This window comes from Pholcus phalangioides, unplaced genomic scaffold, assembly GCF_987345545.1.
Source record: "Pholcus phalangioides strain wild (caught in Gottingen) unplaced genomic scaffold, Ppha-v1.0 ptg000039l_1, whole genome shotgun sequence".
Taxonomy (NCBI): domain Eukaryota; kingdom Metazoa; phylum Arthropoda; class Arachnida; order Araneae; family Pholcidae; genus Pholcus; species Pholcus phalangioides.
Window position 1 is genome coordinate 142,895 of NW_028301625.1, and position 18,810 is coordinate 161,704.

The 18,810-nt window shown below is 34.3% G+C and overlaps 1 protein-coding gene across 1 annotated transcript in view; it reads left to right on the forward strand.

Annotated features, from left to right (window-relative positions):
- Vps13B (vacuolar protein sorting 13B) overlaps nucleotides 1-10,823 on the forward strand; it is a gene marked incomplete at its 5' end in the record, with an annotated part of 141,729 nt that extends 130,906 nt beyond the window's left edge. The window contains 2 exons of the mRNA XM_089253989.1: nucleotides 80-6,556; nucleotides 10,434-10,823. Of these exons, the coding sequence (XP_089110115.1) occupies nucleotides 80-6,556; nucleotides 10,434-10,646 (6,690 nt within the window). The remainder of the gene's footprint in view (nucleotides 1-79; nucleotides 6,557-10,433) is intronic.
- Between the last annotated feature and the right edge of the window lie 7,987 nt (nucleotides 10,824-18,810).

Below are 18,810 nucleotides of genomic sequence, written 5' to 3' on the forward strand. Positions count from 1 at the left end.
AAATTTAATATTTTTTTTACTGCTGTTTTCTTTTCCCTGTGTTCTATATAACATGTTTCAATATTTCTATTTTTTTCAGGAAATTGTTTCAGGAATAACAGTAGAAATCAGCATTGCAAATGACATTTTCATTTATGCCAATGCTACTCAAATGGAGCTCTTGTCAAGGGTTATCAATAATTATTTTGAATCTAATGATTTCAATAATGGAAATACAAAACTGCAAAGAGAGTCGGTCAACTATGATAACAAAGATATACGTGATAGTGGATTAGAAAGTGAAACATCTTCAGCGTATCATTGCAGAAAAAATTCACTAGTTCATTCTGAGCAAAAATGTAGGAAGATAGATTGTGTTCCATTTGAGGTTTTTGCTACAGCAAGCTCGATTTCTCTTATATTTTTTGCAATTGAAGACAAGGAACAAAAACACTATGTTGAAAGGATGCACTACACTGCAAGTTCTGATTCTTTCTTCAGTAAATCTACAGTAAAACATAAAAAGCATCGGTACTCTGCTCAAAATAGATCAGAAGATTGCAATTTTCAAGAAGATGGCTATGATGGCTCTAGTGATTCCATTTGTCATGACAAAATTTCAGATGTATCTAGTTCTAAAATGATGTCTAAAGTATTATCATCTATTCTGATATCAATTACTCAGCCTCATGCATTTCTTAAATACCATCTTCTATCACAACATTTTGAAGCATCTTGTTTTGACTTTCAAATAAAAGGATCTACTTTAGGAAAATATAGTGGTCAGTATACAGCAAATTACATTCCTGTTTTAACTGATTTCAATGTTCCATACTTGGACACTCGTCCAGGAGATCCAGATGAAAAGACTGGCATACCTCCTGCATTTTGTACGTTCACATATGAGTTTTTGAGTCAGAATCCTGTAGTGAACTTTCGAGTTGAAAGGCCATTCAAATTCAACATTAACTCATCATTGTGGGAACACTATGAAATTTTATCACAATCTTTTCTTGGAAAAGTTTTATGTAAGAGCAAAAATAATGAGACTCGTTTTTCTGGAGAAATTCTTTCTGACAAAAAAGAGCCAAAAAATCGAGAAATCAAGTTCTGCATTTTATCACATTTTGGTGCAATGAAATTTTCTGCTACCCAGATGGTATTTGAAATGAACATAGATTGGTCTCCTGATCCTGCAATTCTAACTATTTCATGCGACGAGTTCAAAACAGAGCTTGAGATGGCCATTAATGTGAATAAAATGCAAAAAATTGAACCTAAAATTAGTTTGAAGAATTTAGCTGTAAAGCTTTCAAATTCTGATGAAATTTGGCCTCTTTTGCTTCCATCTTCTGCATCAATGAATTTACATTGCCAATTCGACCCATATTTTCAAATAACATCATATGTGGATTCAGAAGCAATCGTTTTTAATATGAGTTTGAAGCATTTATTAATTCTTATTGATATTACACAGGCCATCTTAGAGTTTTGGAATTCTAGACTAAAGCATGCCAATCATTTCTCAAGCGCCGAACTATCAGTTGCTACTCCGATTTCAAAATCGTCTAATCTTCTGAGAAAGTATTGGAATGATGATTTAAGAAAAGGTTCATATTGTTTTATTCCATCTTCTGACAAACACTATTCTGTACCAAATGCCTATGAAGTGGTTTTCACAAATGCCCAAGACGGACATCCTGGTGCAATGATTTGGCGTTATCCTGAACCCAGATGTATAACGAAAATACAAATTTGTCCTGTACCTCTTCATGATACAAGAAACAAGCAAGGGAAAGCTCAAATAATAATGTGCTTTGTTCAGTGGTGGGACACTTTGCATAATGAGTTCAAAACACTTTGTGAATTTCAGTTGTCAGAAACTTTGCAGCAAATCTTAAATTTCCCTTTATCAGATACAACAACACTCACTTTTTCAGACTTGTGGAGAGTTGTACTCACATGTGAAAACAACATAAATGGAGCCTCAAAAGAGCAAATTAATATCCTTTCTCCCATGGTGTTAGCTGCTTGCATGAATATTGATTCATGCTTTGATGAAAGCTTAATACCCAGCATGAATCTCTTAGTATCTCTGCCTCTTTTGAGAGTAAATTTTTATAATGTTTTTGTTGAAAATGGCTGTATCAACAAGTTCTTGCCTTTCACATTCGATGGCACAGCTTCAAAGTGTCAAGAGTTCATGGTATTATCATGTGAAAATCTTGAAGGACAATACAAAAAATGGGGCACTGGCTTCAAGTTAGGTGTGTCTTCCAGTTTATTCTGCAGTATAATTGAGTATAGAAATCTTACCATGTTCCCTATTATTGATCCTATGGAGTTCGTTGTTGATATCTGCTCTTCTTATGAATGTGATAGACTGCCGACTGTCGAAATTGAAATGAAAATAGGGTCATGCAGGTTTAAAATCAGCCAATCAGTTATTCATTCCTTAAAATATGCTTTATACTCCTGTTCTATGGTTGAAAATGCTAGGGGAAAAAGTCAGTCTGTAGAATACATGCTTCCTAACTACTACATGATTTGCAACAATACTCATGAACTTATTCGCTTCGGACAAGTGGATACTGATGAAAGCATAATTTTGCCATCACACAAGATGCATGCCTATAGTTGGAGGTCCCAAAAAGCAAAGCAGCTTATACATGTCTGTTTAGAAAGTATGAAATGGAACTGGAGTGAAGGTTTTGATATTGACAAATATGATTTTCATGAAATTAAATTGGTTAATAACATTGTTATGCGAATAGTTGTTAATCCTCTGTCACACCTTCAAAAACAAGTGATATTTGAAGGCTATTTGAAACTATTCAACTACCTCTCATGGGACATGTCCTTCAAATTGAATATATTAGAACATACTCAGGAATCAAACGAAATTGCTAAACAGAAAGAAATAATAAGTGAACTTAAAAGCTGTACTCATGTTTCTTTATTGATTTCGCCAAATTTCCCTATGCAGTTAGAGGTAAAGGAAAATTCATCAAATAATGCTCAGTGGTCACAGCATCTGGAAGTGAATGAACTAAATCAAAATATGGTTTTTTCTTTGCCTGGTGAGAAAATGAAGTATGCTCTGTTACAAACTAGAAAGGAAAAGGGAGATGGTGAAATTAACTATATGTATATCTTTTTGTCTCCTCAATTAGTTATCAGAAATCTTCTTCCATTTGCATTACAGTATAAAAGTAAAAATGTTGAAAAGTTTGTGCAGCTTGATAAGTTGTCCAGTCCTATACTTGGTGAAGGAAAAGAATTTTTTTTCTGTGACAAATTGGATTTCACTGAACCCTTAATGTTATCATTTGACAATGACATTAACAATGACCAGCATGGTGTTATTGATGTTCCTGCAGCTCAAGTTCAAGATTTATTTTTCAGGCCAATCGAAAATGTAAATATAGAATTCATGTCTCACAGATCAAGCCACATAAAAGGCTGGCCATATTTGAATTCTTCAGATGATATTTTGGCTAGTGGGAGATTTTGCTCTTGTGTTGAAAGAACCCCATATTTGGTGCCAATGCAAACCAAATTTTGCAACCTGGAAATCACTACTGAAGTATCGCTCAAATGGAATGGCTTGAATACAGTCTTGGTTGATGTAAAGCCATGGGCATTATTTGTTAACAATTTAGAAACAGATTTGATTGTTGAGGATCAGACAAAATGCAAATGGCATATCCCTGCCAATTCTGTTATTACACCACCTAGACTGTGCAATAATTTTAATTTAGGTGTAATAATTCAAGATGAATGCTATTATAGTGACCCTATATGCATATTTCAAAATATCAATGAACAAAATTATGATGTTTCCAGCTCTTCAGTAAATGACTTTGTTTCTGTTTTGATCAAAATGAAAGCCTCTTGTCAGGAAATCATAGCTTTTCAGCTAAAGTGTACCATGCATGAAAAAATGTACATAATTGAAGCCACTTCATTCTTGCAAATTAAAAACAATACATGCAAAACTGTGCATTTAACATGTTTTGCTGCTTTATCATCTTTGAAATCAAAAATTAGGCAAAATAAAATGAAATCATTAGTAGCAGTGAAATCTTCTGGTTCTGAAAAACCTGTCACGCTTTTTACCCTCCTTGATGGTAACCAGTTTATTTCTTTGAATGAAAAGGGTACGAAAATATCATTCTACATAGCATTTTGTGTTTGTGATTCTTCTCAGCATAAGTGGAGTCGACCACTCAGTTTGAATTTTGATATGGCAGCAGATATAAGACATACTGTTTCAGTGCCATGTGATACAGATATTATAAATGGATACTGTGCTGCTCCATATGTTCTCACTAGTCATTTGAGATATGGCATTCTATTCGTTCAACTGTCAGATGACCCTTGCCCATTCCTGTTTATATGTAACCGAACAAATCTTCAATTATTTTATGGACAGTGTGTTGCAAAAAATGAAAATGTATGTGTGCATGAAGAATCAGATGAAGAAATTCCTTTGCCATCATTATCTCCAGGTGAATCCTCTTATTACACTTTTCCAGCATTACAAAAACAATATCCAGTTCCTCTAGATTCAATGCCTAAGTTACATTTGGGTTTGAAAAATAAGAAATCATGTTCATGGAGTTCTCCTATTGACATCACTTATAACAGCCAGTTTGTTTGTATACCAGAGTCCACCTATGTCAGAATAAGCCAAGAACAAAATGATCATACCATACGTCTTATAATTGAACTTGTAAATAGAGTGGAATTTACTGCTAAAGAAATAAGAAGTCGCATAGGAATGTCTGATCATTGTATTACAGAAAAACTATCTGGTGATTGTTTTAGCGAAAGTGATGTTTCCAAATCTTCTTTGTTGAATGAGTCTTTTCCTGTAAAACAGAAGAAAATGTCTGGTTATACTTTTCCAGAAAATAAACTAGAGCTGCAAAACTACTCTTTTTCATCTCCAGCTATCTGTTCAACACTGAGAGCTAATTCTATCAGCTTTGTTATATGTGATGAACTTCAGGTGCAAAATAGCTTTTCTGAAGTTATTCGAATAACTATTGATGATGCATTTTTATATTCTCGTCCGAATCAGAGTCATAGTGCAATTGAAAAGGCTCAAGATGTTTGCATATGTTTTGGATGTCTTCAAGTGGATAATCAGGTGGATGGAGAAGAAAGGGGTTTCGATTTCCCAGTGATATTAAAACCTTATTGTGATGCTAAGTCTAGAACAGCAGTGGATTCAAACCCATTATTTCTAGCCAATAAAGCAAGAGAAAACTCTCTTATTACTATAGACATGGTTTTAAACATTATGAAGCATAAGAATATTTCAATAAAAACTATGACCATTGATTTTCAACCTTTTTCTTTGTATCTTGAAGACTCATTTTATTCTAAAGCTGTGGATTTGTATGCATCTTATTTACCATATCATTTTCATGAGCACAGAGATCAGAATCTTCAATGCAAACTATTTTCTGATGAAATTATAAGTCTTTCTCTCTCCATGACTCAACCTTTGTGGATTAAGCACTTAAAAATTACTATGAAAGATGTATACTTGACTGTGCACGCATCTTTGAAACTATATTTGTCTATTGAAAACTCCAAGCTTAAATTCAATGACTTTGAAAAGAATGAACTTTTTACTAACTACCATGAGTTAGGCCGGATGATTATAATGCATTATTTAACTGGTACTTTATTTAGAGCTGGTTGGGTAGTTGCTGCTCTAGATCTTCTGGGAAATCCTGCAAACTTTGCTCGAGCTGTTGGCGGTGGGTTATCAGATTTTGTTCTTTTACCATACCATGGTTTTTTTAATGGACCTAGAGCTTTTTTTTCTGGTTTGTCTCATGGTGCAACTTCCCTCGTATCTGGAATTTCTTCTGGTGCAATAATTTGTGTCACAAATTTGGCTGAAAGTATATCACGAAATATGGATATTTTATCTTTAGACATAGATCATTTAGAAAGGCAGGAAGCCCTTCGTCGTCAACTACCTTCTGGAATAAGTGAAGGTTTGTTCCAAGGGCTAAGTGGTTTAGGAATAAGTCTGTTAGGTGCTGTTGCTGGTGTAGTGGATCATCCTCTTCAGGTTCTGGTATCTCCTTCTAGCCCTGTAAATACTGCAAAAGGAGTTGTTGGAGGTTTAGCTAAAGGATTGATTGGAGTGTTAACTAAACCTGTTGGAGGAGCAGCAGAATTTATCTCACAAACCGGACATGGTTTTTTGCAAGGTGCTGGATGGCTTTTTCAACCAAAGCGCAAGTATGCTTCCTCATCAATATTGTCCAATGAATTGCCTAATAGCAACTTGAAATTTCTGTGCAAAATTGTTGAAACTTCTGGATTGGGCAATATGCTATTTGTTGTTGATGCTGTTTATGTCAATGAAACAGGAAAGTGTGAAAATGTTGTATTGCTGCTTATGTCAGACTTTTTATGCATATTCAATGAGAACAAAGATTTGCAACATAAGACATTTGCTGTGAGAGAAATAAAATGTGAAAAAGCTACTTCATCACCAAATGCTCTTCATATTACTCACTATGAAAGATCTGAAGAAAGTTCTTTTGAGGTACAACTATTTTTTTACTAATGTTCTATTCTGTTTCTTAAGAAATACTTTCTTTTGTTCTAAAATTTTAGTAGGCCCTATTATGTTTCTCATCATGATGGAGTTTACAACTTATTGATAACTTATATTTTTAGACTTTCAAGCCACCTGGCAGTCGAGCAGTTAGCATGCTAGCCTTTGGCTGTGCCGGTTCGAATCCCGGTTTATACAAATACAAGGCCACAACAGGCAAAATGCCCAACGAGGTGGCTGAGAAAAAGATGCCATAACAAAAATATGGATATCATATATTTTTAAAGTGCATGGATATCCGCTAACAAATTCTCTGGACAGACCATATGGATCTCTTGGGAATACGCGAAGACCACAACACAAACAATTTATTCAAAGTTTATATCAAACTTTGCCGTTCAAACCAAACTCTGAGTTCTTAGACGCTATTATCAATTGAAATCACAAACAACCTTAGGTATTTAAAAACTTAGTAATAGCGTCAAAGAATAAAGAATTTATTCATATGTGTGAATCTCTTTCATTTTGTTTGTACTGTTAATATTGATATAGTTGCAGTAAAATTAGGATGACACTATATTTCATTGACAGAAATACAAAGAATAGGGCCAGTGAGAAAATATGGGATATTGTCAATTAATGTCAATAAACGACATCAAATGTAGGTGGAATTGCTAATTATTAATGAAAATTGCTTTACCCATACAATGTTTCTGATGTAATATTGCATCAGATGTTCTATGGAACAAATATAAAATCCATACTATTCTTTCGCTTGCCAAGTGTGCGATTTGATTTAAGAAAAAGTAACCTTGAGAATTTTTGTGTGAATAGATAATAACATGTTTTTCACTCAATTTTTTTTTCTTTTTTTTCTATGCTTGTCTTTTCTTGAGGGGTGGCTGAAAACATTAGAGTAATTTAATAGTGAAATTTGAAACTGACTAACATGTTATCAAATTATAAATAATATCAAGTACAATATGCAAATGCGCGTGAGTGACTGGGAGGACTCAAATATATTGTGAACTGGGGGGGGGGGGGGGCTAAACCCAGTATTTTTATAGGTATTATTGAGATGGTGGCAAATATATTGAGTGGGCTTGAGCTCATGGACTGGATACTACAAGTTCATGTCTATGATAATTCAGCATTTTATAGTTCGGTAGCAGTTTATTAGGTACTATATTATGTCTTATATTGTTATCTATATTACATATTTATTTCTGTATTATTATCTTAGTTTTTTCTGTCCATTATATTATACTCAGGGTTGGCAGGTTTTTGATGCATGGAAGTTATTGACGGTTCAAACCATGGTTTAAACTGTCATGTCAAAAACCTCAAATATTGCTTTTCAATATAAAAATTCCCATTAGAAATACACGCGTTAATTGCATGTAATGTTTAAGGTGACTATGTTATACAAAGAATAAATACTTGATATGATTGCAAAATAATTTTCTACTCTCTACAGAATTATTTTGGACACTATGTATGATTTTTTTTCTTATAAACTATAAAATTTAAATACAAGCTGAAGGAAAAACTATGGAATGATTTGATATTGTTCCATACGAGATGATTCTTGATTTTCCAAAATTTCTTTATTTGCGTATATATGTGTATAGATATAAACACATCTGCTGTGCTGTTCTTATAACAGATAGGTGCTTAAAGTTTTTTCACACCATATATGTAATGCTGATTTCTGGATTTCTGTTATTGAATTATCTCTAGACAATCACTGATACTTAACACTTTCAGGTCCGAGCTATTTTGACTATGTTTGTCTCTGTGGATTGATTACTCTTTTCATGATTTTTTTTTAAATACTTAGAATGTACGGTATGGCTTCTGCTTGGCAGTCGAGTGGTTAGGGAACTAGCTTCTCACTGTGCAGGTCTGGGTTCGAATCCCGGTTTGGGCATGGATGTCTACTAACCTAACACTAACAAATTCCCTGGACGGATCATGCTGATCTCTTGAATACGTGAAAATCACATTATTTAAAAAATATATATATATTTATATATCTTAAGTTTTTTTTTAATCTAGAAATTTCAAACTGTTTTCTTTCATAATATAACAATTATTTAAAGGTACTAATAATTCATATTCAATGAGAAATAATTAAAAAAGTATAAAGTATGTTTTAGAATTTTAAAAAGTTTTGCATAAGAAAACATAAGTTTTCAACATGAAATTTCAAACAGTTCTGAATAAAAACTTACCCAAATGTTGTACAAATATCTAAAAATAGTTTTTATTAAAAAAGCATCATCTTGTAAAATTTGCTTTGGTATATGGTGCACTTCAAAACACATATTTACACATAGAGCAACACCACAAGGCTCGTAATAAGTTTGAGTTTCTTTCCTCAATCTTTTTCCAGTTTCTGCCTTTAATTTGCTCTGCTGCTCCTTTTCATCAATCTAAAATGAATAATAATTTTATAAAATATACGTCCTAAAACATGTGAAAAAAATAAGTAATATACACAAAATTTTTTGTTTTCAAAAGCAAAAAATCAAATATATTTACCGTTGCTATCATTGTCATCTGAGAACTGTGATTTTGAATCCCTTATACAAGCGGGCTGGTATTCTGGATCATCTGAATCTGATAACTCTTACTAAGAATCATATGCAAATATATCTCTAGGTTCAGCCAAATCATTGGCATCTGATAAGTCTAAAAATCGTTTATGAGACATCACGAAACAACAAACATGGCTACCTTACCTAGGAAGACAAATGTGTTTTAACTATACTTACTTCTACATCGTTTCATAAAGCTATATTTGTTGGCTGTTGCCATGTATATATTTTTTTGGAACTAGAAGATTTATAGATTATTTTTAAAAACACTGGGAACACATATATATTTCAGCCATTTTATAGTTGCGAGAGTTAAAAGTCAAGCCTGAGTCTGACTCTGGCTTAGACCCGAAAGAGTTAATACAATACCCTTATTGAGCATAACATTGGAATATCAGACCTGCCAACTCTCCGGATTCAGGTGGGAGACTCCGGATTTTTTATCATTCCTCCCGCTATCCAGATTTGTTAAAAATTTCTCCGGATTTTGGCAGAAAATTAGATTTTACGCGAGCTTTCACATAGTCGTGACGTCAATGACTGCCGTCGTCATTAGGGAAAACACCCATAGAGGACAGCCCTGGTCATTCCAATTGAGCAGCCGTAAAAAAGTCTAGAATACTTCAGAAAGAAAATTTACATTTTCTTTCCAAACATCTCGATCTCCACTTGGTTATCCAGGCTTTCGTACTTCGTATGAACAGCGGAGTGACATCGTTTCTCTCTGAATGCTGTATTGCACAAAAATTACTGTCAAGAGAAGTAGGGTGGTTGGCCCATGATTTCCCATCCTTTTCGCTTTAGGAAAAAGAGCAAATGATTTCCTTTGAAGTTAAAACAAAAAGATTCTACATGCCAAATTATAATGTTAGAAAACCTTATTGAGTTTCTTCATTTCCGAAGTGAAATCAACACTTACATTGATTTCTATGATGATCATCCTGTGTTTGTCCTTCAGAGTAATTGTGATGATGATTATGATACCTATGAGAAAAGCCTCATTGAAAATCACCTATAATTAATAAGGTAAATAATTTTCTTTAACAATGGTATTTTTCAAGGGCGTAGTGAGGGGGAGGGACTTGGGGGTCTGGTCCCCCCCCCCCGAAATGTGAGAAAATGACCGAAAAAAGGGAAAAAGATGGCCAAATCCATTGTTCTGTCACTTTGGTTTCCCCCCCCCCCCCCGAACGAAATTTCTAGCTACACCCCTGGTATTTTTCATTCATAATCTAATGTTGGTCCTCTTTTTTTCTTCTCAATAGATTTTTCCTAATTCAAAGGATAGAGTGGTGGATTATGTCCAGGAAAATTGGCAGTATAGTTCTGGAGCCTCTCATCAACGTTTTGAAGATTATAACAAAGAAGATGTCACTACATATACATTTTTTGTTGATTCAAATCTGATAAATGTCTTCCATGCACTTTTCACAGCAGCTAAACGAAAGCTACAGAGAAAGGGTTTCCCTTCCATTTAGTTCATATAAATTCTGTAAAAATTCATTTTAGTATCCATTTTGTGAATAAAAAAATGACAAGTGTTAAATGATATGCATTCCATAAAATGTTTGTAATTTTATACACATGTTATATATGGTTGTTACAGGCCACTACATTCTGATGACCTTTATGTAAATAAAATGAGTCTTAATTTATATTCTTTTATCTTTTTTATGTTTCTGTTTTTATTTTAAAGATATTTCAGAATTTATTTTTAGGATGTGTGTTTTAACAGAGAAAAAAAAAGTGGTCATATTATTTAACCCTTCCGCATGGATCTCGGCATGTGGTACATCACAGGCAGGGAAATGTTTTACTGTCCGAGTATTTGTTAAAACAATCGCAGTAAAATTTTTATCGCATAGAATAGACAGTTTACTATACCAACTTTTTGTATATAATTTTATAATTAAAATTATATAAAAAGATATAAATTATTTATAGTAGAGCTGCAAAAAGTTTGATTTTTTAAAATTTAAAATGCCATGAAGAGAGCCTTTCAGTACATAGGGACTGACTTATGCAACTTGAATAATAAATAATTTCTCTTCTGGGTTATATTATTTAACACATTTTGTATATAGTATATGGCATATACTATATATGTTATGGTTAGAGCCCGGATTAAATGCATATGAGCATATGCAATTGCATATTTTAGCATTTTTTGTCGTTAAAGCATATAAATGCATGAAACCGCATAATTTTCAAAATAAGTGCATATTTTCATATACTTATTCAATTTTTCAGTGGATTTCTTTGAGTTTTCTATAAGTTTGTCATCTTTTTCTCTAAATTTATATTTTTTTCGGACTTGCAAAGAACACTGATCACTAGAGAAGAGTATATGTCGTACCGTAACAAAGAGAGGATAAGAAAAGAACCGGAAAAGAAAATTATAATTTTAACTATTTATATTTTTTAGCTTTTTGGGGTGTCAGTCTCTCTTGATCTGCAAAGAGCAATCCATCAAAGGTTCGAAGTGAACGGTGACCATATGTTCCGAAACTGTCATTTAGATTTCGGGGGGGGGGGCGGATTTAAGTAAATTTCACAGATGAATATAAATGAATTCTTTTTTTTTTTCTTCAAATCAAATTTATTGTTATATAACAGTACAAAAAAAAAGAAGAGAAAAATTTACCAAGGAGTCAATCAAAAAATACCCATTCTGGTAAATGCTAGTAAAAATTAGCATGGAAAACAGAATAGTGTCAACTAAGAAAAATCAAATTTATTCAAATTAAAATAAAAATTCATGGCAACAGAGGAGTGCAATTTAAAAACAGTTCTACATACTGCAACTAAAAATATAAATTTATTGGATGTTGGAATAGAAGCAAAAACAACTAGATGCAGTATGTAATTAAATTAAACTGTTACGTTATTTTAGGATTATATGTGTGTGTGTGAGCAAGAGAAAAACATTAAAACAAATTTTATATACCATCAAGTGAGAACATGTATTGCTTGACACATTTTTTAAAGGATGATAAATTAGTATTGTGAGTGATTTCTGGTGGTAATGTATTGTAGAATTTTGGGGTAAGGTAAGTAAAATGTTTCTTCAACAGTATTTTATGAGGCAACGGAAGTGAATATATATTATTTAGTCTATTTGAAGATCGAGATGTATTTAAAGGCAATGAGAATTGATCTTTGAACAGGAGGAGAATAGATTTATAGAAATATAATTGACGTAATGTAAGTATTCCAAGATGTTGATGAAGTTGTATTGATGGTGTAATAAAGTTATTTGTGATGATTCTAATTATTCTCTTATGGAGGCTGATTATGGGGTAAAGGGTTGAAAGGTAGTCAGAACCCCAGACAGTTAGACCATATAGTAGGAGTGAGTGAAACAAGGAGTAATAAAGAGTTAGTAAAAACGACTGAATCAATTTTCTTTTTCTTCACTTGTTAAGGAAACGCTGACGCTGGACCAATGTCTCATGTATACAAATATCTACACGAGGAGATACGTATCTATAGGAGGTATTAACTGGACCCTAGAAAGAGAGTCCCAGGCTCTGTACCTGGAAGCACTTTGCCGTGCCCCCCTTCCCTGGGGAACTCGAGCATCTGTAGCAAACCCGGAAAAAAGCCGACGATTAGCAAATACATGTTAGGCGGCAGAGGGAAGCAGACGCAGAATAATTGTTCAAACTTTCATGAAGAGTCATATTTCAGCTCACCATAAAAAAGCGTGTTTCTTTCTTATTTTCGTATCTTTTGATGTTTCTCGGAAAAGGGAAGGAAAGAGAATATGTGTGCTATTCTAAAAATATTTTAACACTACAAATGAAAAAAAATCTGGCAACATTTTTCTCGTGGCAGACTATATCACCACTCCCACTATTTCTTAGCTAAGAACCTAAGTTCTTCATTCACTTATTTTTAGCAGGATTTTAAAAATGTGAGGCAAACATATTTGTTCACTTCAATTTTTCTTTAGTCTACTGGCGTAAGCAAGTCGTGTTTTCCTGACGACTGATGGGCAAATAATATATTGCTTCCGAAAAGAAATTCCAAGTTGACCAGCATGTGAAAATGAATGAATACTGCTAGGAAAGGAAAGAGTGAACAACATTCTATGCAGGCACTGTTGACCACCTTTTCAACTTCGCAGAGTGAAGGGAAAAAACGAATTTTCAATGGATTTATGCAATGCTCTGGTAGGAATCAACATTCCTTTCTACAAACTAAACAATATAAATTTTGGAAATTTTCTAAAAAAGTACTGTAAAAATCAGAATGTCCCGGACAAATCAACCATTCGGAAAAATTATTTGGAGGCTGTGTATATGTGATCAAGTGCTCCAAGAAATTTGTTCTGATTTGAAAAGCAACCATATTTGGATAAGTGTAAATAAAACCACTGATGCTTGTGGTCGCTATGTGGCACATTTGATATGTGGAAAAATAGATTTTAAAGGACCATCTCTCTCTTGATCACATTTGCTTACATGCAAAGCTCTTGAAAAAGTGGATCGTTCTGGAATCACTTGATTTATAAATGATTCTTTGTGCATTTTATGGCCCAAAAGTGATTCCTTCTGTGAAAACGCCCTTGCTTTTATCAGTGATGCTGCCCTGTACATGGTGAAAGCTGGAAAAGCACTCAAACTGTTTCACCCTAACCTTGTACACGTGACTTGCTTAACTCATGAGTTGCATCGCATTGCAGAAAAAGTTAGAGAGCTGAATGTGTTCGTGAACAATGTCATTTCATCCATGAAAAAAATATTTGTGAATGCCCCAATGCGATCAAAAGTGTACAAAGAAGCATGTCCAAATATCCTGCTGCCACCCGAGCCTGTTTTGACTAGATGGGGAACGTGGGTTGAAGTACCATTATTTTATTCTGAAAATTTTGATAATGTGAAAAGTGTGGTTGACTCTTTCGATCATTATTCGTCTGCCATAATTGTCCCGAAAGCGGTTTTTTCCAGTGAAATGCTGGGAAGAGATTTGAGTCTAATTCGAACACATTTGTTTTGGTTGCCGAGCAGCATAACCAAACTAGAAACCCGGGGTCTTTCACTAAATAAAGCCATACAGGTTGTAAGGGAAGCTCAAAAACGTGTTTTAGATATTCTGGATTCTATGGGAGAGTCCATAAAAGAAAATTGAAGAAGGTGTTTGAAAAAAATTGTGGTTTTCAGACATTACAGGCAATTAACAGTTATTTGAATGGGGAAGATGTCCAATTAACATCTGAAATTCAAGAATTGGAAGCCAGTTTTATAAATTTTGCCCCGTGAGCTCTGTGGACATAGAAAGAACATTTTCTGCATATAAAATTCTACTGCAGGATAAGAGACAGAACATTGAAAAGCATATCGTTATATATTGCAACAGGAATTATGCTACTTGACGAAGTAAGTTAATATTTTTGTGTAAGAATATTTTTAATTATTTCTTAATGACATGCAGTGAATTATGTGGTGGGCTTTCCGAAAACTAAATATTTTTTTGCAGAATTAGCATATTTTTACTTTTTTTTCTTTTTTAAATATGTGTTTTGGATTTTTTATTGCATGGTCATTATTTTAAATTGTAGGATCAATCAATGCAACCAATTTTAATGTGTATTTTTCAATTTTAAATATCATATTTTGGTTTTTTTAGTGCATATTTTTTCTATTTTTAATGCATATTTCAATGTTTTTTAAGGCATATTTGCATATTTTTAGTGCATATTTTGCCCTTTTTAGTGCATATAATCCGGGCTCTAGTTATGGTAAATGCGATAAATTCGGTTATTATGCATAATAACCAATTTATCACATTCACCATAACACATATAGTATATCACATATGCTATTATGTTAAGGTAAATGAGATAAATTTTTGTATTATGCATAATAACCAATTTATCACATTCACCATAACACACATATATATAACATGTCAGAAATGCAGGAACCAATTTGTTGATGAGAGAGAAAAAAAAGCAAGAATGAGATGAGTGTGTGTGTAAAAGAATTTTGTTCTTGACAAGGTTGCAGGTTTCATTATAGTGTCCTGCCAGTGTTGTACCTAAAAGAAATGTTCAAGCACTTTTACTCTAAGAGCTGATAATAAGCTCACTCTGATTTTACTCACCGCATAATAAGTGTTAATATTAACCAAATGTTAACATGCATCTTGCAGTTATATATATAATTCCTAGGATAGTGTGTATATTAAAAAACTGTTTTGTTTTTTAACTTTAAGTTACTACGTGTGCATAGTAGTCCGGGACAGTAAGATACTAGCATAAAGTACCAAATCTCAGGCATTCGACTCCTTGGACCGCTCATTATTGTGGAGTAAACTCTACTCACTTGGAGTGAGCTCCAACTTTTTTACCATCTTCTGCGGTCTCTTTGGCAATGCTAAAGCTAAGATAAGATCAAGTAAAGGCCTTACAAGCTCAATAGCCATAACTAACAGTGTTTTGCAGGGGGATCCGTGCTCCCCACTCATTTTTGCCTTGTACATAGCAGACCTTGATAATATCTTTAGTTCCGAAGTTTCAGGTCTTTCAATTGACCATAAGAATGAACTACACAGCCTACTTTACGCGGATGATATTGTATTATTGGCAAAAAATGCAGCATCTCTTCAGAAAAAAATTAACTTACTTGCTCTGTACTTTGGGAAACTGAAGTTACGAGCGAATTTGAACAAAACTAAAATAATGATTTTTAGAAAGGGCAGCAAGCTGGCTCATGGAGACCATTTCATGTGGGAAGGCGAAAATTTAGAAATTGTGAATGAATATAACTATTTAGGTGTTATTTTTTCATGCTCTGGTTCTTTCCGGAGAAATACTAATCATGTTGTGGCCAAAACTAAGGTGGCTGCGGGTGGAGTTATTCAAATACTCGGCAAGTCACACAACTCATCTGTTCCTGTGGCATTAAGACTATTTGATTCTTTGTCAAGGTCTGTTATAAATTATGCTGCGCCAATCTGATCACTGGTCACACATTGAAAAAGCGCAAGATTTGTTTCTCCATAAATTATTCGCAACGTCCAGATATTGCCCCGGCTATATTCTCAGACTTAAATCAACCAGACGTCCAATATCCATTTCTCTTCTAAAAAATACCCTCTTTTTCTGGTACAAAATTTTAATACTCCCAGATAACCGACTCCCCAAGATCTGTTACAATGCCCTTTTGAAATGCCCTCCACTGCATAATGGCCACAACTGGGCTTTTGATATTTTGAATTTGCTATACACAATTGGATTCCCGTTTGTTTGGGATCTGCAGGCCGCACCGGCGGCGCTCAGGAAATATTTTCCTACCATTATTACAAGATGCATAGACCTAACAATTCAAAATGATCTTTCATCAGTTTTGAAATCAACTAGATACGCTCACTACAATGAAACATTTTTCAGTATTACACCAGAAAATTATCTGTTTTTTGATATACCCATATCCTAGAAACGCTTGATTTTTCAAATTGGGACAGATAGTGGTTTTTTACGTGTTCCAAGCGGATGTGTCATACTTAGTCCTGGCGAGAATTGCCCTAACTGTAACTATAACTTTAGTCATTCCTTTGATGAATTTCATATTATTTTCGAATGCCCATTGTTTAATTTGTAGAGAGCTGTCTTGTTAAAATCGTGTATTTTCCGTAATCCATCCAGACAAAACCTAATTTTTTAAATTTCGCACTTCTCTGAATATCAAATTGAGAAAATGTTTTATTTCTTTAATGATATTGTGAAGTTCCTGAATTTTTTAAATTGAAGTGTATGTGTGTGCGTGTTCTATGTCTTACGACTGGTATTCTAATGATTTGTAATTTATTACTTGTATATTTTATTTTTTGTATGCCATCCTTGCATGGGTCTGGCCCCATAAGCAAATAAATTATTATTATTATTATACAAATACAACGCCACAACAGGCAAATTGCCCAACGAGGTGGCTGACTTAAGAACATCATGGATCCCCGAGCCATTTTTTGGAGGCCCTACCTACTACTGCTACACCACACATGCACCCCTACCCCCCCCCCCTGCGGAACCCCCAACAAATCGGTACATGCGGGAATGTGCGTGTACGTGTAGTGAAACCTGACGTGAAGTTTTTTTTCCTCTGTAATGTTTGTTATGTGTAGTGCTGCCATCTGCCACCAGTTTTTCTAACTATGAGTGAAGTGTTATGATTGAATGATTTATCATTGTAGGACTGTTGCTCTCTGTGGCGAGACTTTTTAACACTGAGATTGGCTCGCATTTGCGCCTTGAAGTTGGGAACCACAGAAAACCAACTTCAGCCGACCACCACTGTGGGGTTCGAACCCGGATCCTCGCATCGCGAGTCCGTCACTATAACCACTTGACCACCACAGCGGCAATAAAGTACCAAAGGATGTTTGGAGATGCCGTGAGTTCAATACCCTTGTTCGTCCTTGTCAGAAACTTTCCTGGTGCTGGGGTAGAACAGAAACGGCGAGATGACCACAGAAACAGATTCCTACTGCAAGCAGTCTTACATAGAGGGGCTAGCACACCAACCTCTTGCTGAGTATAAAATAAAAGGCTGCCATTTAGAATTGGCAATAAATTATAGGTCTCGGTCTACCGCTGTAGTGGTCAAGTGGTCATAGTGACGGACTCACATTGCAAGAATCCGGTTTCGAACCCTACCAGTGCCACAGTGGTGGTTGGTTGAAGTTGTGTTTTTTGTGGTTCCCAACTTCGAGGCTCGAATGGGAGCCGATCTCCCTGTTGAAAAGTCTTGCCACTGAGAGCAACAGGCCTACAAACAGTACAAATATTCAATCATTGTACTTCACTTCTAAACTATAGATGGCAGCACTGGAAAATCGGACTGTCAGGTGCACCCACTTACTCTTCCAGCACAACTCATGAGGTAGTAAATTGTCCATGATGATAGATCTGAGTTCTGCTTGGTTTGAAAGAAAGAAAGGTTCCGGTTCAATTAGCCCTCGTGTGCAGAAAATGACAGTGGTGTGACAAAAATGATCATATGATCAAGTTACTTCATAAGAAGTTAAATATTTGTGATAATAAACTTATTATACTTATTTATTTTTTCATTTCATTATGATAGGCCATTTTAATTTTCTATTTTTCTATCATCTGGTTAAGTACTATCCTTGGTTAAGCAGAGAAATCATCATGAACACATTGTTATTTCAAGAAGTCTCCTATGCATTAGTGCATCAACCTCTCATAGAAAGAAGTGTGTAAAAATTGTAGAACTTTGCTGTTTGAAATTGGCAACAACTTGTAGGTCCTAGTGTGTAAAGTGTAGTGTAGTGCTCGTGTGTAAAAAATGACCATGATGTGACAAAAATGATTCTGTGAGAGATCTAGGATTAATTTGTAACTCATTTTATGGCGGTGAGCATATTCAAACTTTTACACGATTGCAGAGCTGCCAACTGCTACAGATTGTTTGTAGTTTCTATGGACAGCCGCAATAAATTACAGAGCTATGGGAGATACTCTCGATAATACGGAAATGGGTTTAAAAAAAATTGGGTCTGAGTTTCTTATGTTATTTTACTTATTTTTATTATTTTTTTAGAATCACATCAAACTTTACCATAACAATTAATTTCTATGCGCTTGTGCGAAAGTTCGAGAGAAGACCAACTCTAAAC